This window comes from Zalophus californianus, chromosome 14 (assembly GCF_009762305.2).
Source record: "Zalophus californianus isolate mZalCal1 chromosome 14, mZalCal1.pri.v2, whole genome shotgun sequence".
NCBI classification, from domain to species: Eukaryota; Metazoa; Chordata; class Mammalia; order Carnivora; family Otariidae; genus Zalophus; species Zalophus californianus.
Window position 1 is genome coordinate 43,400,761 of NC_045608.1, and position 26,287 is coordinate 43,427,047.

A 26,287-nucleotide genomic window follows, 5' to 3' on the forward strand; every position below is an offset into this window, starting at 1 on the left:
ATTTTCTTGTCTTTAGACATTATAATTGTTTTTAAATTTTTACTATTGTAAACAATTTTGCAAATACAGATTTGGGGGCTAGGGGAGACTTTTTTTTTTTCTTAAGTAGGCTCCACGGCTAGCATGGAGCTCAACACTGGGCTTGAACTTACAATCCTTAGATCGAGACCTGAACTGAGATCGAGTCTGCTTAACCTACTAAGCTACCCAGCTGCCCCATGGGCAAGACTTTTTATCAAATTTAGATTTATTCCTTAGAATTGATTTCAGAAATGGAATTGTTGTATCAAAAAGAAGTTTTATGGCTCTTAACATGCATAATCAAATAGCTTTTCAGAAAGGCAAAAACAGTTTGTGTTCCTGCCAGTAACATATAAGAATTCCCATTTCATTACATTCGTATCATAATTTTGTATTTTTTTTAAATTACACATTTGATAGGCACACAATGCTATCTTGTCTTAATTTTTATGTCTTTGATGATTAATGAAGTTGAACATAGTTTCCAAGTATTTTATTTTATTTTTTTTAAGTAGGCTCAATGCCCAACATGGGGCTTGAACTCACTACCCTGAGATCAAGAGTCAGATGCTCTTCCGACTGAGCCAGCCAGGCGCCCCTATTTTCCAGATATTTAAAGACTAGTTTTGCTGTCTTTCCCTTTAATGAATCATCTATTCCTATTAACAAGGCATTTCTAACTGGACACTCTGCTTACCAAGTTTTAAAATGTTTCTTAAAATGCTGTGCGGCTTTCTCCAGCACATAGCGAATGAGGTTGGAACTCTCAGCACTTTCTTCAAGAGGGTTCTTGAGTGTGAAGTTGGAGGAAGACAGAATGCTTAAGTCTATCATTGTGTCATCTTGTTTGGAAAAATTGCCTTCATGAACATTGGGAACCACCTAAGAAGAAGGATTACACAGGAAAAGATTACTAAACCCCAGGGCACATTCAGGATTAATTTAATAGCACATTAGTCAGGATAGGCTAGGTTGTGCTGAGGGAACAAAGTAGCCCCAACATCCCAGTGCTTCATACAGCAAACATTTATTTCTCGCTCATGTTTCATGTCCATTTCAGGGGCCCTGTGCAGCCTCCACCGCTTGGGACCCTGTTGACAGTGGCATGTTATCTTATGGCTGTAGCACGAGGAATGCCTGGCTTTCTTTGTGCCCTTGGCAGAGACGGAGAGTGGATCAGCACACACAGGCCCTGCATTATCTCAGTCTAGAAATAACCCTGCTCAGTCTTGTTCACATTTCATTGGCCAGAACTTGTCACATGGCACCACTTAACAGGAAGAGCAGCTAGAAAAGATGAGTGAGCAGAGGGAGTATTTGGTGAGCACAACTGTCAGCGTCACAAACATTAATGTGATGCACCAAGTTTTATACTGAGTTTTCCTAGGAAATTTACGATTTAGGGTGGCATGTGTGATGTCTGTGAGAACCAGTCATCTGAAAGTCGCGGCAGTTACCCTTAATGAATTCTCAAGCGCATATACTTTGATTTTAAGAATTTAAATGAAACTGTACTTACATGCAAGTTGATGTAACCTCAAGAGAACTATTTTGAAAATGTTTTCAAAAAACCCCATTGTCAAAAAAAACTAAAACCAAATATTAAGCCAAATAAAAACTGTTAATGCCTTAATTCTAGTTTATAAAGGAATAGCTCGCATGATTTCCCCCCTTTTCCTTTTGGTGAATATGACCCACATAAAAACTGCATAAAACATTTTTGTCTAGTTTAATAAATAATCATAAAGCTAACACCGTGTAACTACAACCTGAGGGGCATAACTTTTTTCACCTGCTGGAATTTGTGTATTCCTCTTCAGTTCTTTCTGTTTTATGGCTTTGCACTTTCTGTTACCTGATGAAATAAGAGCTGTTTTGAGAAAAATAACTTTTACAGGTAGTTTGGCAAAGTGGTTAAGCCCAGCAATTCTGGAGAAGTGCTGCTTGGGTTTGAATCCTAGTTCTACCACCTTCCTAGCTGTGTGACCTCAGACAAGTTGTTTAACTTCTCTGTGCCTCATCTGTAAAATGTGAAAAACAGTGCCTTGTAAGATCACTGAGAGTATGAAACAATCTGGTGTATAAAAAACGTCTTAGAACATTGCCTGATGCATAGAAAGTGCTCTTTAGTGACGATGATTATTAGAACAATATATCATTGAAACCCATAATTTTATTTCATATGGAGATTTTTATACAGAACTGACTTTGTTATCAATATAAAGAATTTCAGGTAAATCTGTTAGTGTTACCCAGAGACATTAGAATAGAAGCAAACCAACACATAGAACGGAAAATCTGACAATGAAAGCAGTTAACTCTTGGCTGTAACTTTCTAAAGATTGAAAGCACTGTTCAAATTTTTCTTCAGATTTTATTCCTCGAGACAAGGCCTTTTCCTCATTAGCTGAAAGTCTGTATTTGTGAGGATGATCAAGTATACGGAATTATTTTACTCTCTAGGGTATGATCTATCTAACGAAGGAAATGAATCAGAGAATCAGCAGGCGTGGGAGAGTGGTTTTCAGAATTGTTTGACTGTGGTCGAGAGTTACAAATACATTTTACATCATGACTCAAAAACACACGTCTTACATATGTGTATACACACATTTACACACATGTACATGCACATAATGGAAATGAAAGTTCCAGGATATATGCATATGACTTGTTAAATATAATGCACTCTAATATTTTCTCTCCTAGTCTGCCCTATTCTGTTTTGTTTGTTTAACGCGCTGGTTAGGCTTCTCTAAACCTATGTCTCAAACCACACATGGGCCACAACTGCAGTCTGAAAGAGACAGAACTACTAGGACACAGAATGTCATAGGTCAGATTCCCTGGAAGCAGAGCCGAGACACTGATGCAAGTGATTAAGGGTGGCTTCAGGTGCAACTTTTGGGGGGATTAGGCAAGCAACACAGACAAGACGGAGAAGCTAATCTAGGATGTGGCTTCAGGTGACCTCTGGCCTCAGCTTGATGCTGCAGGGAGCTCTTTTTTTTTTTTAATTTAAATTCAATTAGTTAACATATAGTGTATTATTAGTTCCAGAGGTAGAGTTCACTGATTCACCAGTTGAGAATAACACCCAGTGCTCATCACATCACGTGCCCCCCTTAATGTCCCTTACCCAGTTACCCCGCCCCTCCAGCAACCCTGAATTTGTTTCCTATGATTAAGAGTCTCCTGTGGTTTGTCTTCCTCTCTGATTTCAACTTGTTTTGTTTTTGCTGCAGGGAGCTCTTAAGTGGCTCCTAAGGTAACCCTTTGGAGAAGGTTTGGGGGGTGGGAAGAGCTGTTTGCAGCAGCACCAGCCAAAGTTGGTAAAAGGATCCCCGGGATCTGGGTAAGGCACTGACAGGACGCGCTGCACAAAATATTGCTTCTTCAGTTGCTCAGCCTGATGATTTTTGTATCCAGGTCTTTTTAGGAACCCCATCAATAACTAACCTCATCAGGAGTCACCAGCCTGATACTTTTGTATGTTAATGCAATGCGTGTTTTGGGAGTGGGGGTGGGGGCAGTTGGTTAGAAGAGAAATTCAGTCACTGTTTTATGTTATGCAACAGGAGTTATTGATTGACGGTGGGAGACATGGTATAAGTGCCACTTAAGATGGCAATATATTTTGATGTGAATATTAGTATATAAATATGTTTAACTCTCAAGGTAAGTCAGTAGCCTTTTGTTTCAAAAACTATTGAGAGCTAGAATTTACAAAGCTCTTGCTTTGGATAAGGAGCCTATACTAATGGCTTTACAGACATCCATTTTAAGGTATCCTATTATTTCCATTTTCAGGGGGAAAAAACAGACCTAGAAAGGTCACGGAACGTTCCCAAACTTACTCAGCTGCTAAGTATCACGGTCAGCATTTGAACTCATTGTTTCACCTGGAAGTCTTCTCTCTTAAATATTACGTTGGTCAGGTTTCTTCAAGTTTACTTGTATCAGTTAAGTACATCCCTGTAGTTCTAAGCAGAATTGGCCATGTCTGGATTAGAAAGTATTTTGCATTTTAAATTGGTTTTCTTTATAGAGTTTCTTATTTCTAAGGACCATGCACACATTATATCAAGTCAGCCTGAATACAGTTGTAATGGAAATATGAATATCCTCCCACAGCTTGTTTTCAAATGGAGATGTACTTAAGAAGTGAATTAACAGAAAAAAAAAATCAATGTATGCACATGTCATCTCCATATCTGTTCTTCGGTCTCTCCATTACCTTTATGGAATTGGAGATGTTCTCAGTTCCTGGAGTCTGGTTTGCCAATTCAGCCACCCAGCCAAATTCCTCTCTCATCTTCTCCATCAGATATGTGGTGTCCTCTAGGTGATGCTGGGTCATCTGGAGAACCTGGGCATATTGCTGATGGGATATGTTGACCAATGCGAGGGCCTCATCTACTTTTGTGTATAGTTCGGGTACATCAGGACAGTCTAGCAAAGAAGAAAGTCACATGGTAAAGGAAAATGCCCATGGAATTTGGAGTTGGGTGATGTGGGTTTAAATCCCAACCCTTAAGCTTTCTATTTCTATTTCCAGCCTTTGGACCTTCAGTGAGTTTTCAGTTTAGGTAAAATAGGCGTGAATGTAGTAACACTGTAAACTGTCTGCTCACACGGCAGGCACACGCTGGAGATTTAGCAAATGTTCCTTTTTCTTTTCCTTCTTTCTGTAGTGTCTCTGAAGGGTCATTAGGGCCACTCACTGATATTCTGATCAGGACAGATGGGAGATTGTGCTTCCTGCCACCTTGAAGTTAGGTGTGGCCATCTTCAAGGTGATGGGTCTTGCTTCTGGAGGAAGCATAAGGAACAATTAAGGATTTATCATGTTGCCTTTCCCCAGATGGTGGAACTAGGTTTGCTCCATGTACTGAGGCTGCATTCTCCTGAGTGAGAGGTGTAGCAGGACCTCCACTCAAACAGTAATTAACACAGCACAGAGTGAGAAATCAACCTTTGTGCTGACAAGACACTATGATTCTACAGCTCTGTGCTATATTGCACAACAGCCCATCTGAACTGAATCAGGATTCTAGGAATATACATAGCTGTGCTGATGAGCAGCTTGATACTGTGGAAAGATTATCTGAAGACTATGGAAGTGTCTCTGTGTTAGGGCATGGAAGATCATAAGAGGTTGTTGCTGTGGAAAAAGACCACAGACTCTTTATGTCTTTTACTGTTTACCAAAAAGCCATGCCTTCAGGAAGATAGGGGCAGGAGAGAATCCACCAACCAGAGCTGGTGACTACCTCATCTGAGGTCTTACACATCAGTTTATTGGTTTCTTTTTGATCCTGAAGATATAACACAAGATTCCCTAGCATCTCATACATTTTCAGAAATTGTTTTGGGATCTTGAGGAGAGGGAGCCCCTTGTACTTATAAGTAAACAAATTTGGGGCACCTCGTGGCTTAGTCAGTTGAGCATTTGACTCAGTTTCAGATTAGGTCATGATCTCATGGGTTGCGGGCTCGAACCCCACATCGGGCTCCTCAGTTGGTGGGGAGTCTGCTTGAAAGATTCTCTCTGCCCCTCCCCCTGCTCATGCTCTCTCTCTCTCTCTCTAAAAATAAATAAATCTTTTAAAAAAATAAATTTGCAGTAGCATACATTGGAAAAGTGATTCAAGATAATATTTTGAAAATGAAGGGAGTCACAGTCAACAAGATATATTATACACTTGAGGGGCGCCTGGGTGGCTCAGTCAGTTAAGCATCCAACTCTTGATTTCAGCTCAGGTCATGATCTCAGGGTTGTGAGATTGAGCCCCACGTGGATCCTGCTTAAGATCTCTCTCTTCCTCTTCCTTTGCCCCTCCCCACCAGTCTCTCTCTCCCTCTAAAAACAAACAAATAAAAAGATATGGTATACATTTGAGAGGAGATTCAGATATTCTTTTAAAACGTCTTCATTTGCAAATTCAGAGTTGTTAACTTTCAGAATAGTAATATAAATATATATTTTTTAATTATGGGGGAAGAAGGTGGTGATTGCTTCATGATTTAGGCAAGCCGAATTCTCAAGGGATATTCATTTCTTCTTTTAAAGAGTACCACCCAGGAAAAAAGATTTTCATGGAACAAAGGTAAAACTTAATGGAAAATAGAATCACATGGGAAGGGAAAAAGTAAAACTATATTCACAGATGACGTGATCTTGTATATAGAAAGTCCTAAAGAATACATACACACAGAAAAATATAAAAACTAATAAATAATTCAGAATACAAGATCAATATTGTATTTCTATAAAATATGGACAAACCAAAAATGAAATTATGAAAACAATTGCATTCACAATAGTATTAAAAAGAATGAATTGCTTATGAAAAAGAAATTTAAGTGGAAGATTTATACACTGTAAGCTAAAAAACATCTTTGAAAGAAATTAAAGAAGATTTAAATAAATGGAAAGATATGTTGATGGATTGGAAGACGTAATATTGTTAAGATGGCAATACTCCACAAACTGATCTATAAATTTAATGCAATTCCTATCAAACTCCCTGCTGAATTTCCTCTCTGCAGAAATTGACAAGCTGATCCCAAAATTTATGTGGAAAGGGACCCAGAATAGCCAAAACAATCTTGAAAACAGGGGTGCCTGGGTGGCTCAGCTGGTTAAGCATCTCTGTCTTAGGCTCAGGTCATGATCCCAGAGTACTGGGATCAAGCCCTGAATCGGGCTCCCTGCTCGGCAGGGAGTCTGCTTCTCCCTCTGCCCCTCACCCCACTTCTGCTCTCTCTCTCACTCTCACTCTCTCTCTCAAATAAATAAATAAAATCTTAAAAAAGAAGACAAAAACCAAAACTGGACCACTCACACTTCCCAAAACTCCCTACAAAGTACAATAGTCAAGACAGTGTGATATTGACATAGGATAGACGTATGGATCAATGGAATAGAATTGAGAGTTTAGAAATAAACCCTATATTTGCTGTTAATGGATTTTCAGCAAAGGTGCCAAGATAATTCTACGAGGGAAAAGACAGTCTTTTCAAAAAGTGGAACTGAGACAACTGGATATCTACTGCAAAAGAAAGAAACTGGACTCCCTACTTCACACCATACAAAAATGAACTCAAATGTATCAGAGACCTAAACACGTGGACTAAATATATAAGTTTTGTGGGTGAAACATAAGTATAAATCTATGGGACCTTGGATGAGGCAATGGTTTCTTTTTTTTTTTTTAAAGATTTATTTATTTATTTTAGAGAGAGAAAGAGAGAACGAGGGTGAGTGGAGGGAGGGGCAGAGGGAGGAGAGGGAGAGACTCTCAAGCAGACTCCCCACTGAGCACAGAGCCCCATGTGGGGCTTGATCTCATAACGCTGAGATCATAATCTGAGCTGAACTCAAGAGTTAGATGCTTAATTGACTGAGCCTCAGCAATGGCTTCTTAGACATGGCATCAAAATACAAAAAAGAAAAGAAGAAATAGATAAGTTAGACTTGATTGAAATGAAAAATTTTTGTACTTCAACGGGCATTATTCCAAAAGTGAAAAGACAGCACATGGGAATGGGAGAAAATATTTGTAGATAGTATATCTGATAAGGGTTTAGTATCTAGAATCTATAAAGAACTCTTACAACTCAATGATAAAGACAAATAACTAAAATATGGGCAAAGGATTTGAGTAGACATTTCTCCAAAGGAGATACACAAATGTTCACATGGTAGTAGATAGGTGTCCAACAGCAAGAGAGAAGTTCTGTTTTAAGATTTTATTTATTTATTTGACAGAGAGAGTGAATGAGAGAGAATGAATGGGGTGGGGAGGGACAGAAGCTGATTCTCTGCTGAGCAGGGAGTCCGCTGCTGCTGTGGGGCTGGATTCAGGACCCTGGGATCACCACCTGAGCCTAAGGCAGATGCTTCATGGACTGAGCCACCCAGATGCCCCAGAACAAGATTTAATTTACAAGCACATGTCAAACCTGCACTTTGGTCACATTTGTCAATGCCTCATTCACTAAGGACAGACCCATGGCCAACCCCAGAATTATGGACTTGGAAAAATTTTAAAAAACATAAAAAATATAAAATAAATAAATACAAAATATAAAACATCTCTTGATGGAAGAAACCACAAATTATTGTGATAATTTTGTTTTTAATCTACTATTCATATGTTCCCTTCTGCCAGTTTATGCCTATTGTTCTTAAGTAATTGTTTATATACTCACATCACTTTCAAAAGGGATTTAGTTTAATTGATAATTATGTGGTCTTATATAACAAAATGGGCAGGAGACAGAAGTTCCTTGGTATAAATCCCATGTGCCTATCACTTATATTAAGAAATGAAATACTACCTAAACAGAGGAAGCCCCCACTGTGCCCCTTCCACATCAAAACCCCTCTCTATCCTCTCAAAGGGAAAGTACTATTTTGAATTTGGGTGTATATACCCAGTACTAGTAATTGATATGGGAGAAGAGGAAAAGATTCACAGTAAATCTTTTTAAAATCAGGACCAAAAATGTATGGTAACTAGTGGGAAAACAAAAAGATTTATTATGTCTTGGAAAATATTTATCAAATATAAGGTTTATTTATTATAAGATCTTACATCTATAATTATAGCTATGTGCTTCATCTTAGAACAAGAAAAGAATCAAATGTTGATTGAAGAGGCAAAATTATTGTTTGGCAAAATGTAGAAGAGTTGTTTGTAATAGGAAAACATGGAAGCAACTTAAATAGACTCAAGGAGAATGGATAAATTGTGATATGCCTACACAGACTAGTGGAGCAGTGAATTAATGAATTAGAACACATATTCACATGGCTAAATCTCACAAACTATACTGTGACAAGCCAAGTTGCCAATGAATACATAAGCAATAATATTTTACGTTGTTAAGAAAAAATCATCCAAAATTTGGAAATAAGGCAGAAGAACAGCTGCATTGTTTAAGAAACCCACCTAAAGCCTCTTTGATTCTCTAGGGAAATGATCTTTTGTTGGGTTTACCACTTAACTGGTGCTCAGGGCAAGATTCTATGTGCTTAGATGAACATTCAAAATTGAAAAGTTGTGAATTTTTTTTGTCAAGTAGACATATAAATTATTTTGGTTGGATAGAAAACATCACTGCAAAACTTATGGTTTTATTGTCCGTTAGAACAGTAACTAGTATTATATTTAATTTTGCAATCTAACTTCCACGTTCTGTCTATCTTTGACTATAAATTCAGTCTCTCCTGTATTCCTTTGAAACAGCTGTAACACTTTGTGGATTCCCTCATTATATAGGATAAATTCGTCTTGACATTTGCTCATTTTATATTTGTATGAGTCATAGTTTTAAACTTAAAAAATCATACTTTGACAATATAAAATGAAAAACATGCAAAACACTGTTATGTATGTTGTGTGTGTTATATATACATACACGTGATAACAGTATAAAGAAGAGCAAAGGAATAATAAACACTAAATTCAAAATAGCAGTTTCCTTTTGAGGGGGTAAAGAGGATATGATGTGGAAGGGACACAGAAGGGAATTCATGTATTTTGGTAATGTTTTATTTCTGAATCCAGTTGTAGGCACATGGGTTTTGTTCTTTTATCCTTTATACCATTATAACAAAATGGATGTATATAATAAAAGTTTTAAGTTGTATGGGAGCACAATAGAGCCTCCTTTCTTCAATGGTTTATGCAGCAGTCAATTCACATTGCATGTATTCTGTGTTATCCAATGTGTACCGTAGTTAACACGTTGTCTGATGTATATTGATTATCCAAGGCATTTGTACTATATTATCTGATTCCTTGCATAATTTTCCAGTTTTATTGAGCAATAATTGACATATATCACTAAGTTTAAGATGTACAGTACGATGGTCTGATTTACATATATTGTGAAATAATTATTGCAATAGGTTTAGTTAATATCCCTCATGTCATCTAGATACAACAAAAAGAAAACCAAATTTCTCCTTCTGATGAGAACTCCTAGGATCTACTATCCTACCAACTTTCCTGGATGTCACACTGCAGTTATAGCGAAAGTCATCCTGCTGTAGCTTACCTGCCTTGCACTGGAAGCTTGTACCTCTTTGACCACCTTCCTCCAATACCCTCTCCCCATCTTCTGTATGATTTTATGACAGGGAGAGATTATTCATCAAAGCTTTTAACTGGATGATGATACATAGATGGGATGTTTGAGTGGGACCATTTTTGTAAGTGATCAGGGTGTTTGTGCATATTTTTCTTTTATAAAAACTTCTGTTTCTGCATGCAGAAACTGTGACTTAAAAAGCAAAAACTAAATAGCGAAAATCATTAGTATGGTAGACATTATATTTAATCTGCAAAACACCTTTGTAAAATAGATCTATTATTTCCATTCTCCATGTGATGAAACAGAGGTGCAGAGTCACTGAATTAGCCATTCAGGAGAAATAACAAAAACGTCCAACCTTCTTGCTTTTTAGCAACTCCTTCCTTCAGGGCTTTAGCGAGGTGAAAAGCAGAAGCATAGGAATTGACATCTCTTGGCTTTTGTAAGAAAATGTGTTGGTGGGCGGGGGTTGGTCTGGCGGATGGGAGGGGTAACTTTAGTTAGGGGAAGGGAAAGGAGATAAGGGGAGAGACGGCCGGAGGAGAGGGAAGGGTCAGGGAGGGAAGGATTTCTCACCATCTTGGCCAAGTCTGGGAGGGGAAAGGCTATGTGGTTTCTGAGGAGGAGCCACCTTACATATTTAAATACTAATTAGTAATTAACCCACCAATTGGAAAGAGTTAATGCCACTTAAAAAAAAAAACAAACACTCGGCTAATAATTTGTTTATACAATGGGAAGATTGCTTCCATGGTGGGCTTTCTTTTTCCTTGCTGTAAGAAGGAAGGAGTGCCCTAATTTGCTCCTACCTTCTCTTTTGCATACATTAGTGGTTCTTGGTCTATAACCACAAAAAACGTCACAGGAGCTATGATGGAATTTTAAATAAGAGAAAAAGCAAGTGGCCTACTTTTGAATAATAAAAGTTTATAAACCTACACTGAACACCCCCAGATGGGAATAAGCATGCAAAAAAAGTGCTTGAATGAACCTATGATGCTTGTAAAAGAGAGATTTTGACCTCTAACCAGAATACTATTGAAACCCTGGAAAATAATAATTATTTACCTTCCCACAGGTAATCCTGACATTTCTGGCATCTGGCATGAAACTGGAAACATTCTGACAAATTCTGGCCAAGTTCTCCACACGGTCCTCTGTCTTGCACAGGCAACACCTTTGAACTCAGGCTTCCATGGTTAGAATCTGCAGGTAGCATAGTGTTTGCACATAAATGTTATTAGAGTCTGCATTTTAAAGGCATGAACATGATGTCATTTCTTTTTCTTACCAGTTCTTTTAAAATCTTTCTGTCTTCGGGCGCCTGGGTGGCTCAGTTGGTTAAGCGACTGCCTTCGGCTCAGGTCATGATCCTGGAGTCCCGGGATCGAGTCCCGCATCGGGCTCCCTGCTCAGCAGTGAGTCGGCTTCTCCCTCTGACCCTCCCCTCTCTCATGCTCTATCTCATTCTCTCTCTCAAATAAATAAATATAATCTTTAAAAAAAAATAAAATCTTTCTGTCTTCAATCATAGGAGGGCATATTGTGGCAACCATTTGCTAGGACAATTTGACATCTATTAAAAAATGCATATATTCTTTGATCCAACAATCACATTAACTATGATTATTTGTACACCACCCACCCCCGAAAAGTTAATGCATATAATTTTATTTTCTGGAAGAAATCATGAGGAATCTTTTGCAAGAGATACTTGATGGGGTGAGAGAGGGCATCTTTCATTTGTTTATTCTTTTATATATTTGAACTATTTTAAATTTAGTGTGTCTTATTTTTATTATTTCTGATGTCAGTGGATTAAATAAGGAATTGTAGGCCACTTTTCTCTTTGGATTTCTTTCTATTTAAAAATTTTCTAATAATTATTTTAATTTTTTAAAGCTATAATTGGGAAGTACATTAGAGTTTCAAAGGTACTGGGAATGTCTGTTTCTAAAGCTGGGTGGTAGGCATTTACTTTCTTACTATTCCTTTTGCATTTCATATATATATATAATGTTATGAACAATGGGTCAAAGATTTAGGAAAACATCTAAAGCTGATCAACTTTTGAGAAACCCTTTTCTTTTTCTGGAAGAATTAAAAATTCAAATGAAAATGATGATGTATAAAAGAAGTCTGTCCAACAGAAAATTGACAGTTCTCAACTGAGCGTTTGACATTAGGAAACATTTATTATTAATTTATAACATTTTAAAATGAAACATTTCATTTTGAGATGAATTGTGAAGTCTGTTGCTTAAAAACTGAAGGCACTGGTTAGATCACATGGTGTGTAAGGTAACCATCTCCTTTTGTTGAATAGAAAGTCGTGGCCTCCCAGCTGCCTCCCTGAAATGTCCCCTGTCACCCCCCAGAACCCCTGTGAGGTGTTCTGCTATAGAGCTTGTCTCTGCTTTTTGTACTGTTTGCTTTCTTATCTTGTCTCTTAGACGCCTCCCCCGCCCCCATTGAGGGAAGGGATTTGGCCTTGTCATTTGAAATCATGCCATTCTTCCGTACCTTCTTCTGTCATTTTTGCTTACAATATGGTAATGGAGGTAATGTAATTGTCCAATGATCTGTTTTCCTTTCTCTGGACTGAGTTCCTAAAACGGACTGTGTCATAATCATTGTCTTATTCCCAGCATCTGTATAGATGTATAGGTGTATAGATGAGGGATGGCAAATTCCAGGACCATCCGATACCAATTCCTCATCCTGTGCATGGCAGTAACCCATCACAGAACCTCCAGACCCCTCTAGGCAGCTACCTCTGGTGCTGTCACTCTTATCAACCATCTACTCTCCCCACCTGCCTCTGTCTCCCCACCCCATTCAAAGGGAAAATTAAAGTCAAAATGCTCCCTAAGGTAGGATTAGAACTCATATCTCCCAGCATCCAGCACTGCACCAAGCTACCACACCATGCAGATTAATTGAACACGATCTTCTCTAACATTTCCAGGGATTTATAAAGCAAGAGAGGACAACTACAAGAGCTATTTTATTCTCTTTCAACAGATTCTGGAACTGAAGTTTAGAAAGACCAAAGTAGGAAAGAAATTCTCCCATATGAAGACTAAAATGAAACCCACACTCAATCAAATAAGAATATTAAAAACCGAAATATTTCAGATTTTTTTTCTAAGTAGGCTCCATGCCCATTGTGGGAGCCCAACATGGGGCTTAAACTCACAACCCTGAGATCAAGACTTGAGCTGAGATCAAAAGTTGGATGATTAACCAACTAAGCCACCCAGGTGCCCCAACGTTTCAGATTTTTTTTATTATCGCCTCTTTTCTTTTAATGGTGTTCATTATTCAATTTTAGCTATTTTTCTAATTTTAGCTCTTAGGACAATCATTGACAAATAAAGCCCATCCATGAAGGTTGTCAGATACTCAGCGCTCACTCAGTCAATGTTGGCCATTGTAACTGACAAGAGCCTTGTATTAGTTCCCTGTTGCCGTTGTAACAGATTACCATAAATTTATTGGCTCAAAATAACACCAATGGTCTTCTGGTTCTGTAGCTCAGAAGTTTGAAATGGGTCTCACTGGCCTAAAATCAAGTGGGTTTTTTTTTCTGGAGGCTCTAGGGAAGAATCCATTTCCTTGCCTTTCCAATTTCTAGAGGCCAACTCTAGGCCTTGGCTCCTGGGCCCCTTCCTCCACCTGCAAAGCCAGCGAAGTAGGGCCAAGTCCTTCTCATGCTACCATCTCTATAGATTCTACTCTGCCTCCCTCTTCCACTTCTAAGAACCCTTGTAGCCACATGTATAATTCAGAATAATCTCCCCATTTTAAGGTCAGCTGACAAGCAACCTCAATTCCATCTACAACCGTAGTTTCCCCTTGCTGTGTAACACAACATATTTGCAGGTCTTGAGGATTAGGGTGTAGATATCTTTGGGAAGCTATTATTCTGTCTACAAAGGGGCAAAGCTCAAAATGTCCTCCCATTAGGCAGATTTTCCAGGAGCATTAAGTTTATTGTTCACCTACCACCTGCCCCTACTGCCCCTGCCTGACTATTCTTGATAAATAGTCCACAGGTGCTCATCAGAGAAGAGAATGTCTCCTCTGTGGGGCTAGCTGGGTGCTGTCTGGTTAGGGGAGGGATAGCAGAGGAGAGGCTTTTTTGTTTTTGTTTTTCATATTTGTATTTACATTACCTTTGCATTACAGGGGGCTCTGGATATGCAGGTTATCATCAAGGTGGAGGTTGTGCAGAGGGCCAGCTGAACAGGGGCTGGTTCTGGGCTGCGAGAATGGGGAGGAAGCTGAGGCAGAACGGGTGGAAACCTACATTCTTAGTCGGTGGGGTGGGAGGGAGTTGCAGTGATTAGGAAGTTATTTCGATTTCAAAGTGGATGGATCACTATATACTCCTGTTTACATTTGAATGTAGCAACCCACATATAAGGTTGTATGCAATGTGAAAGATGGAGGGGGCATTATTTTATTCTAATGAACACATTTGGAATATTATCCCCAAACAATTGATATCTATTTAAAAATTCAGGCAAAAATTATTTAATATCACCCCAGCATTGATGTATTTAGTCTACTGCTTTGATGCTTTTCCTGAATATTGGAAATCTTAGAATAGAATACCAGAGAAAACACCTGACTTACAAGAAAGTCTTCCAGACCCTGAAATAGAACCCAGCAATGATTCCAGTAATGATGGCTGTTCTCTGCTCATGGAACAATGGGATGGGAAAGATGTCATGCGGTGTTTTTTGGCTTCAGTTTCTGGTACTGTGAGGTAGGTCCCTTCTATATAGAGACCAGTGATGCAATGTAATGGTAATTTTGACAATTTAGTTCAGATGTTGCCAAGTACAGCTGGTATAATGGAGAAATAGCTAGAAGGAGCCCATTTCTTTCTACATACAAAAAGCTGTGTGTAATTAATATATACAACTTGGAGAGTTTGGAGAGAAGTATAAACCCATGAAACCATCACCATAATCTATGCCATAAACCTATCCATCACTTCCATAAATGTTCTCTTGCCCTCTTATTTATTATTATTATCATAATTAGAATGCCTAACATAATAAAATCTACCCTCTTAGGAAATGTTTAAGTATACAGTACAGTGTTTTTAACGATAGGCACTATCCAGCACAGTTGGACTTATAAGTTTAGGACTTACCCATCTTGCATAACAGAAACTTTGTACTCTCTGACCAACATCTCCCTGTTCCCCCTTGACTCAGCTCCCAGCAACCCCATTCTACTCTCTGCTTCCATAACTTTTGACTAGATTCCTCATATAAGAGGTATCATATAGTATTTGTCCTTCTGTGTGTGGCTTGTTTCAGTTAGCCTAATGTCCTCCAGTTTCATTCATGTTTTTACAAATGGCAGGATTTCTAGAAGGAGCCCACATTATTTTTCATGTCAGAGGAGGGTATTCTTTTCTGTAGGCTTAAGGTCCATAAAATCTAAGTCTAAGGAAATGTAGACCCTACCTTGGCCCACCCAGCAGCTCTCATTTCTGAGATGCTGTGTCCCAGCCACTCCACAGAATCCCAAGGAAGGTATCTCCTTCTGCCTCAAGACACACAGTAGCATTATGTTTCCAACATGTAATATCTTGGGGCTTGTTTGGCATTGGTAGAAGGCAATTCTTATCCTTTACAGATACCCTGATTTCTGTAGTTTTGGGTTTGTCTGTGAACATCTTCTGTGGTTTTGTGCATAAATGTTATGATTTAAGGGATTATGGCAGTGATGTGGAGGAGGCTGTGCAGAGCACTCAACGTGACCTGGTTAATACATGACACTAGGCTCCTTCCCAAACTGGGAATTGAGGAGTCTAGACTGATTTTAAGGAAACTCCATGATGTTCAAGCAGAACAGAGTTGTCCGTATCTACATGAGTTTTAATAAAGGAGGCAACTGTTTTGTTCAACTTCTCACGCTGCTAGCATTTTCTTTCTCAGCTTTGAAAATTTGCTTTAAAAAGAGATACCAGCCCCACAGGGCTCTTGACAATGATGGAGGAGGGATGGTGTTTGGCCGACTTCAAAGCTTTCTCTAAGAGGCTCTGAAACTTTGATTCTCCATAAATTGTCACTCTCAGAAACATTGTACAATGACTTAGAAATGTCTACTATTTCCAAAGGTAAACCAAGCTTGACCTTAGTATTGACATCTAAGTAAAGCTCATCTTTTAATACTTGCCTTTGCCTTGTTTTGGTAAATCCTCTATCGCATTCAGTGTCTTGGTGATGGTTGTGCCGATACTGTGATAAATAGAGAGACTGAAATTACAAAAGAGCTGGAAGAAGCTGGGAATATCCCAACTTTGCACAGGATCTGGTTTTTCCCTTGACTCTTTGGATAAAGCTGGAAGAAAGTTAGGCTGCATTAAGTCTGTCTCTGACATGAAATATGATTGAAAAGTCTGGTCAAATTCTTGCTGCATCTGTTTGAAGACGTTAAGACTTCTGTTAAAGAGAAATCTCACATCCACAGTCAGCTGGCTGAACACATTCTCTATTTGGGCCACTTGTGTGTCCTCCTCAATGAACTTTTCACCCACGGGGAGATCTTTTTCATTATCCTCATGGAAAGGAAACAGGTATTGATATATCTTCCTGAAAAACTGTTCGACCTGTGGGGTGGAGGAAAAAATGGAATAAGAAATTAATTTTCTTTCTGGACCATTTCTTTTTTTTAATCAATTTTATTTTATTATTTTTAAATGGAAGGATAATTGACATGGACCATTTCTTATTGTAAATTTTAAAGTCAATTTATACTGGTCATTCTAAATCTAAAACAATTTTGGGCAAGCTAGGAAAAGGTGACTCCTTTTAAGATCATTTATTAACACTTTTGCACCTTTGGCTTTGATTGTGGAAAGAGGATCTGAAATTCTTCCTTGTTTATATGTGCCTACCCAAGGCCTAAAAAGGCCAAGTTTTCAGTATTGTTGACAAGCCACACCTGATGTACCGGCAGTGGTTGGCATGTCATGGTCTAAACAGAACAGTCTAGGTTGCCCCAAAACCGTGAAGAAGGCTCTTGCCTTTCACCTCTGTCTTAGGGTTTTGGCAGGGGGGTTGGTTTGTTTCATTCAGTGGAATGTCCTTAGTGACTTTATGGTCTCCTCTTGCTTGTCTCATAAACTAGTCCATGGAAAGGAAAAGATAAACACATTCGTGCTATATTATAGATGCCTGATAGAGTTAAATAGGTTACTTAGGGATGGTTATATATTAGTAGTGATCAAAGCCCTCCTTGGCTATAGTCAAAGAAATGAAGCTATAATTGTAGAATTTTACACTCAGTGGGAGAATTTTTTCCAGCAGTCACACCATGCTCTCCATCTATATGGTACCTAAGTTAGTGTCAGAACACAGTTGCCCTTACATGGTAGTGATGTGGCCATGCTGACTGTTATGGAGCATACCAACTCTCAAACATCACAGCGCTAGCATCCTAGTGCTGTTCAAAGAATTCTCCAGGAATTCTTAGATCACTCATGCCTTCCTCAAAAAGTAATCTGGGTCGATTGTCTGCCCTTTTCTCTGCCAGCTTCTGTTTCCCTGAATCCATCCACAAAAACAAACCTTACAGCCCCAAGAAATATTCATAAAGTCACACAACTAGCACAGACAGGCATGGTCCCCAAATCTCCTGCCTTCCAGCCAGTGCTCATTCCACTGTAGTCGGGTATATCGGAGAGTGACCGGGGCTATAAAAATAGAGCAGATGCAATTCACAGTGGAGGCAAATTAACTTGGCAGATGAATTGTCCTAGGGGTTGCTCCCTCTATAATTGTGTATGGCACTGCCAACGCAGGAACATACTCTAATTAGTGCATGCTCTGATATGGAGAGGAAAATTTCACTGTCTTTCATAGTCAGCTCACTTCTTGGAGGGAAGAGAAATTCAGGCCAATACAATAGGAGCCCTTTATGGGGCAGGACTCATCCTATTCAGGTCACCACCCTCTGTGATTCCCTCTGCCCAGATTAGAGCCAAAGGGAACAAAAAAGAAAACATGCCAGTCCTGCAGGACATGTGTAGACGTGGCTAAAGAGGACATGAATGTGTGTATATGGATGTGTTTCCAGAAGAGGGCAGGCCTATCCAAGGAGAGATTCAGGAGGCCGAGAATGTCTTCAAATGTTTGGCCTCCAGGAAAAAAATTAAAGCAGGTTGAAATCAGAGACTATAATACTATTATTCAGAATTCAATTCAGCATTTATTAGATGCCTACAATGCTTACATGAAGGAGATAGCATATGGTTCCTGCCCTCAAAGAGCTTACAATCTAGTGGGAACATGTTCACAAATAACAAGAGGCAGAAAGATTCAAACAATCTCTAAGAGAGATATATACAGTGTCATTATAGGGAGAGACAAACACTGAATGGCTATTTGATAAATTGAATGTACGTAGGTGGTTCATACATAAGCAAGGATGAATGTTAGATTCTAGATTGTAAAAGGCCAATATCAGGTCAGACATCTCTATTCTAAAGAGCAAAATAAATTAATTTTTTAAAATTAAACTGGAATAGAGTCCTTAAGAATTCTGAAACCTTGAGCTCTATTTTTTCCTTACCGTATTTTTCACAGAGGACTGACTAGATTGGCAGGTTGTGTAAAATCTCATGCAGTTACTCTCCAGGCAAGACTTGCATTCATCCCAGGAATCTGTCAGAGACTCCTGACATAGGCTTTCTTCTTCTTCCAGATGTTCCTGAACTTCATTCATGAGTTTCAGGGCTTCCTAATTAAAAAGGAGAAACAAACATCCTATTTCCATCTCATAATTCTGTGTGTACCATAGCTGATTTAAAAAACATACATATTCTGATGTACTTCTTCGTTCTTTCTTCAGGCCCCTGGCTGCTGACAGATCTACTGAATCTACCTTTCTGTTTGATTAAGAAATGGAGCACTGATTGATCCCTACTGAAGACTGCAAATCTTATCCATCTATTCATTCGTTCATTCAACAGCTATTTATTGGGTACTTGCTATGGGACAACCATTACACTAGATGTGGGTAAACCATGACATGGTCCCCACTCTGGGATGACTATAATTTGTTTACTTGTCTGTCTTCACATCTAGTTCTTGGAAGATGTGGAAAGTGGGCTTTAAGGCTTATAAAGCTTACAAATTTATTTCCTTTATTTATGCTGCCTTTCATTTTTGTATGTGCTTAAACACTGCAAGAAAGTGCAATTCTTGTATATCAAATCTAATTTGCCCAGCAAGTTACACTCTAATTGCTGCGTTGCGGGCGGGGGGGGGGTGGGGGGGGGGGTGGGATGCTTCTTGCTTCTCGTATTCCAAGTGCTCCCCCTTGTGGTTCCTTGCTGTACGTGTCCAGGTCCCACTCTGGGTGATACGGAACCCAGCAGAAGTGACACCTGTCCCTGAGAACCTCAACCCCGTCCCAGGACCTCCCTCAAGACCAGCACCCCTGCCTAGACCCCTGACCTCCGTGCATGTGTGGACTTCTAAAGATTGGCTCCCTCCAAGCCTGAGACCTAGTTCAGGGGACTGATGGGGTATAACGGATTCCTCCATCAACCAGTCTCAGAGTTAAGAGTGACTCCCTTAAGTGAAAACCACATGAGGGAGTAAAGTTTATATACTTAAAACCAATTTAGTGTGCGTTTTTACCTAATAGAAGAGAAAAAGAAATCATCCTTCCCTGGCATATTAAGCCCAAAGAACCATGTGGACACTGAGAATCTTTGACGATTTTCTTATCTCCTTGGGCATTGCAGAACAATTTTGGATTCCTACATCTTCTCAAGAAAGTCACCCCACCATGGCAGGAAACAATACTGCCCACATTTCCTAAGTCAGTCCCAGTTTTAAATATCCTCTTCATTGTCACCATAAACCAAAACCCCACTATTTCCAATTCCAAACTACATTTGCTGTGTACCTTTGGGCAAATTACTTAACATCTCTGAGTCTCAGTATCTTCCTTAGCAAATAGGAATAGCAATAGAATTTACCTCTTAAGGCTTTGTATTAAGTGAGATAAGCAAGCAAGCCACCTAGTGTGTTATCTGTTTCCTTCCACTCGCCTCCAAGAGCACAACAAAAACCAGTTACCAAATCACATGTCCCAAGTTTTGGTAGTGAAATGTTCTCATGGAGGAACATCTCTTGTTTAGGAATGCCCTGCCCATTCCTTCTGTTTCCCCCCTAGATGTCCCACCCACTGACTATTCCTGTAGTTTACAGAGTATCGAAGTCCCATATAAACTTAGTTCAAATCACTTTATGCCCCCCCACCGAGGTTTCCCACTTTTAGTTGGTTTCAGATGCTTTCACTATATATTAGTAGGGAGGGGCTGCGGAGGGATCCATGATGACACTGGGTCCCCTGAGAATAGGTGCTGCTCTGTGCTGGGAGACTAGGGACACCAGTCTCAGAGTTGCTATGCCATAATTTGTCCGAAGTATCCTTTATCTTCGCTTTAAAGTAATTTTGGTGGGGAGAGACTCAGAGTTAAACAGGTTTTTCCATTTTTAAATGGACTTTTTGAGTGTCCAAACCTTAACTGAACTCACATTTGCTTACTTGACCCACCCCTAACTGGAGCATTCTTTTCATAGTTTTACACCCTTGGCTTGTGGGGAGGCTGAGGAAAGGGAGAAAAACAAAGTCATTGGGTCCCAGAGACAGACAAGCGCCGCCCGCTGACTTTCTCCCCAGTCATTCATCACAGTGCTGGGTTACCACGTTCATGAACATCATGAGCCTCAGTTTCCTTAGCTGTAAAGTGAAAGTAATGGGTGATGCAGATGTCGGGAGGATTACATGTGATATTGTGTTTTATAAAGGGCCTGTAAATGCTATCAAGTGCCATTATTCCCAGGGGCCAGCTCACAAGTGCACCAGGAAAGAATCCAGCTCTGGGAGCTTCCACATTTTCCTCATAAGGAGCTATTTTTGGTTTCCTTAAATCTTTTGCTTGCTGCCTAAAGGGAGGAGGGCTTGCAGCTGCTAGTCAGGTGATCGCCTTTCCTTGTGAGGGACCCTGTGTGACAAGGGGTGTAGGGTGTGGCCACAACATCAACCAGTCCGGTGACAGGCTCACAGATAGCTGTGGGGTCAGCCTGTCAAGCCCTGCTCCAGAGGCTTAAGGGATGGCCAGAGGCCACCGTGCTCAGAAATAAAGAATTCTGGCAGCTACCTGCAGTTTGGGCCCCCCCCTGCCAATTCACATGTCTATAGGTATAGGTGTAGGGGGAAATAGTAAAACTTCTATTTTTATGTTTTAACCAAAAAAACTGATGGTAGAGGGAGGAGAAATGGGGAGTTGTTCAATGGGTATAGAGTTTCAGTTTTGCCAGAGGGAAGGAATTCTGGAGCTTGGTTGCACAGCAGTGTGCAGGTACTAAGCACTGTTGAACTGTAACACATAAAAATGGTTAAGATGGTAAATTGGACGTTGTGTGTATTTTACCACATTCACAAACTTTTAAAAATTAAAATTTAAAAGTAATTGACTCTCCTGTTAAAATTTAAAATATTTTCCAAATTATTTTTGTTACAGTCTTGATTTTGTCTTTGATTTAAGGGTAACGTTGGAAAATAATTTTTGGAAAATAATTGAATTGTTTTGAATGTTATGTTCATTGTTAATGGTATTAAACGAGGAGCCATGCAATATTTCATAATTTAGAAACATATTAAGCTTTGTACTGTACTAAGTTCATATGCTCAATACTGTAACATATGAAGAATTTTTAACATCCTCTAGAGACATTTGGATATAAAATTGACCCTTAAAAACATGGGTTTGAAAGCATGGGTCCACTTAGATGTGGATAGATACAAGACAGTACTGTAAATGTATTTTCTGTTCTTTATGATATCCTTAATATTTTCTTCTTTATTGTAGGAATACAGTATATAAGGCACATAACACACAAAATATGTGTTATTTGACTGTTTGTTATTGGTAAGGCTTCTGTCAACAGTAGGCTATTAGTAATTCAGTTTTGGGGGAGTTAAAAGTTATATGCAAGTTTTTGACTGGAGGTCAGTACCCCTTCCCCTGCATTGTTCAAGAGTCAACTGTCATGTGTCTCTCCCATTGCTAATGTACATAGTTTGAACTGCAGCTATTGAGTAAAGGCATTTGAATAAAGAAATTGACTAGGCTGTTGTACTATTTAATATACACTGGGGCTGTCTCGTGGTGCTTATGTCAGACCATTGCATGTCACCAGCTGCTCAGGAGGACCCTGAGGATGTGGGGCCCTCCACAGTCCATGGACCCTGTGTCCCTCATTCTTTATTCCCTTGGGGCTGATTGCAATGAATTGCCAATTTAAGAGGATGCAGGTAAATGATCCTTTTATTATCTAGTTCTCAATAGACTAGCCCTATCTAGTTCTCAATAGACTAGCTCACTAAATGGACAAGAGGCTTAAAAAGATTCCTGAAAAAAAGAAATATCCAGCAGATTAAAAAATACGAATAATTTAAGCTCAAGTAGACAAGAAGCAAATGGCAGAGCTGACCCTTCTTCATTATAAGCTCTTTGTTGGTCACGTGACAAAGTAAAACTATGATCTAATCAGATCTGGCAATCGGCTAAAACATTTCAAAATACTATCCAGAAGATCATTTGAAATATGGACTTAATATCCACCCTGGCTAGTGATGAACCTCACCCTTGAGATATTAATGGTTGCAATTCATGTGTCTAACTTATAAATAAATTAATGTGCATAAATTTAGGAGTGAATGCTAATAATAATTTTAGTAGTAGGGATGGAAAATCAAAAACCTTTGGAAACCACATATCTAGCCAGAAACTTCCGGAACACTTTTGAGTCAATATCCCAAGTCAGAAGGGACTAAGGATAAAGTCTTTTTAAGAAAGTAGCACTTCCCTAACAGAGACAAATCCCCCAAATTCCTGGATTTGGAGTCCTGCAAAGGTCTACTCTGCTAGGACTATGTTCTTGGAAGAAATTTGAAATTTCCTCAAACTTTTCCTCCACTAAGAGCTGCCATCCAGAAAATCCATTTTTTAGGGGAAAGAAGTAATTTATCAATTGCACTAAGAAATGCATTATTTATGGTCTAGCTATATTTAAGAACAGGTGTTATTCTCAATTACTGTACCTGCTTTTCTTTTCTGCATTTCTTCAGGGTTTTCATCAGATTGGTATGTTCCTCCTCTCTTCTTTCCATCATGATTTTCATCTGCTTCATACCAATCAAAGCTTTCTTCACCTCTTCGTCTACATCTATGTCTCCAGCCTCAGAAAAACCTAAAAGATGCATTGTAGTTTTTTCCTTTGAGATCTGATCAGATTACAATATATCAGAATTACAATGAGTTCACCGATTTTTCCTGTTGCCTCAATAAAGACTTAGCTGTTCTTTTACCACATCAAACTGCAAGCAAATGACAATGAATCGGCTGTCAGCTGCCACATAGATGATGTCTTCTAGTCCCCGCCTCTGAGCTCCTAGACAAGTCAGAGTTCACTTAACCTCATTCTTGTCATTTTCCTCAGGGCCTGTTTCCATGGATCCATTTTTTTTTCTTTTACTTAAAACTCGTGTTTATATTAGAAAAAATTTGAAATTTTCTTCACAGACAATTTGTATTAAATGTCCAACTGGGAACCTCAAACACAGTGAACAATTTCCCTTTCTTTCAGCTTTAGGCATCAAACCCAGAAAGTATCTCATATAATGCAAGATTCCTTAATAACCTACTGGACATCTCTTATACACCTTTAAAAAGCCTGTAGTGGGTATGAAATTCATTGTCATTCTCTCTTTGCCGTAGTCAATGTGGCTTCCAAAGGAGCTTATTCTTGCTTCCAAATTTAATATTAGACACCCCAAAGCAACATTTTAACTAATTTATTTTTCTAAGTGTTCAGTACCCAAAGCATATACTATCAAGCAAAGGTCACAAGTCAATGAGCATAGACCAACCAGATTCAATGTCATAACCCGTTCTTTCACTATCTCAAGAATAATTGCACAGATTACTTTAATTGTTTAAAGTTTTCAAATGCTAGAAAAGAATTTCACTGTTCATTAAAACTGTGCTTAGAGGACACCAAACATCTGGACGATACCAAGAAATGCAGTCCAAAAGTTGGCAAGTTTTATCTGTGTGATAGCAAACATCTGGATATGTGAACATTCTCAGATACTCGACTGGAATTTTCTATTTTTATTCCAGATGTTTGGCATCCTGTCTACTTGGTTTAAGTGCCTAGAGAACATCTCACCGTGAAACTAGAAGGCTGTGATGAATATGGTTATCTCTCAACTGTAAATCACTGTAAATGCCGGCAGGACATGCAAACATGCAAACAGGACACAGTGCAGATAAAGAAACCAAACGTACCCTTCAGGTTTCCATGGATATCGGTTTTGTCCTTCCAAGTAGGTGCACAGTGACAGTCTTTCAACCATAGCAGATACACAATAAACACCAAGAGTGATGGCTTCATGTTCCTGCTGTTACTGCAAAGGAAAAATAAACCTGTACCAAATGCTTTCCATTAGGTTAGTTTTCGCCGGCATCAATTGAAAACATATGGTGATCCAAAGCATTTTTCTGTCAATTTTTCTTTATGACTTTAGACAAGTTATGCTAATATGTCTGAGATATAAGGAGACTTGGAATATAAATTTAAAAAAAGACAACCCAAGTCTCTATTTTGTTTACATTCTTTATGACAGTTGAATAAGGTCATCATCTGAAGTATTTGGACTTTAAGACAATGAATAGTATGGATCACAGCCCCATAGAATCCATACTTCATTTTATGTTCTTGTCAACAGTAAACATCCTGAAGCACAGAATTAGTTAAAATATATCAGAGAGATTTTTTTTTCTCCAAAATTCTGAATGTTCAAGCAAGTTTTTACCTAGGTAGTTCATTACTTATTTTTTTATGAAAGAAAAACAGCCTCACAGATTTTTCCCATATGTCCTATAAAACCATCAAGATATATGAATAGTGCACAATTAAATTTTTTTCTTCTCAGATAATGAATTTCCTTTTAAAATGTAATTTGATATACTTTGTTATAAACATTCCAAATACAAACGTATGCTTTAAAAAATCCCCCAAAAAACCCCAAACTCCCTAAAGCCCCCAAACCCCCCACAAATGTATGCTTTAATAAAGTTAAATATATAACTTAAAATTTATATTTATATATAAATATATATAAATATATAACTTTATATAATATATAACTAAAATAAGTTAGATTGTCTTAACTCCTCCCAAAGGAATATTTATCTGCTTTATGTATATTTGTTATTTTGGAACAAAAATTTCACTATTTAATCAACATTTAGACTGTCTTTTTAATATAATTAAATAACACTGGTACTAGTAGTTACAAAGTTATCACATTTTACATAAATCTACCTCTACCATTTGAACTAACTCTTCTCTTTCTGTTAAGACCCTATTTACAAAATGAAACTTTTTAATATATTTACCACTAACTTTGCAGTATCTCCTCAGTGAGGTTACCACCAGCTTCTGAAAGGATCTTCACTTTTCTGTGATTTAATTTTCATCCGTGTCAGGGATTTAGCCTTGTTCTATAAATTTGATGACACAGTTCTTAATCCTATTATCTAACATTTTGAGATTAATGAGTATAGTTTAAAATTTGGTAGGGTTTAGAAAGAAACACTAGAGGGCGGGCTGTGCACATGATCAGGAACAATGACCTTGAGTTACTTTATTTTACATAAATTTTTTTTCTTTGAAGTATAGTTGACATACAATATTACATTAGTTTTCAGGTATAAAATATAGTGATTTGACATTTATACACATTATGAAATGATCACCATGATGTCTAGTTACCATCTGTCACCATACAAAGTAAATGTAGTATGATTGACTATATTACATATACTATAATAAATGTAAATAATGCTGCAGTAAACATAGGGGTGCATATATTTTTTGAATTAGTCTTTTCATTTTCTTCAGATAAATACCTACAAGTGGAATTGCTGGATCATATGGCAGTTTTTAATTTTTTGAGGAAATTCCATACTGTTTTCCACAGTGGCTGCACCAATTTACATTCCCATCAACAGTGCATGAGGGTTCCTTTTTCTTCACATCCTTGC

General features: G+C 38.5%; 1 protein-coding gene across 1 annotated transcript; it reads right to left on the reverse strand.

Moving 5' to 3' along the window:
* Positions 1–714: 714 nt before the first annotated feature.
* CLUL1 (clusterin like 1) lies at positions 715–24,639 on the reverse strand. Its single transcript, XM_027577132.1, has 7 exons — positions 24,527–24,639; positions 23,278–23,426; positions 18,727–18,894; positions 16,330–16,762; positions 11,197–11,334; positions 4,259–4,473; positions 715–903 (listed from the first exon to the last, which is right to left on the reverse strand). Exons 1-7 carry the CDS (start codon positions 24,630–24,632, stop codon positions 715–717), a joined length of 1,398 nt encoding a protein of 465 aa, XP_027432933.1. The 5' UTR covers positions 24,633–24,639.
* Positions 24,640–26,287: the final 1,648 nt, after the last annotated feature.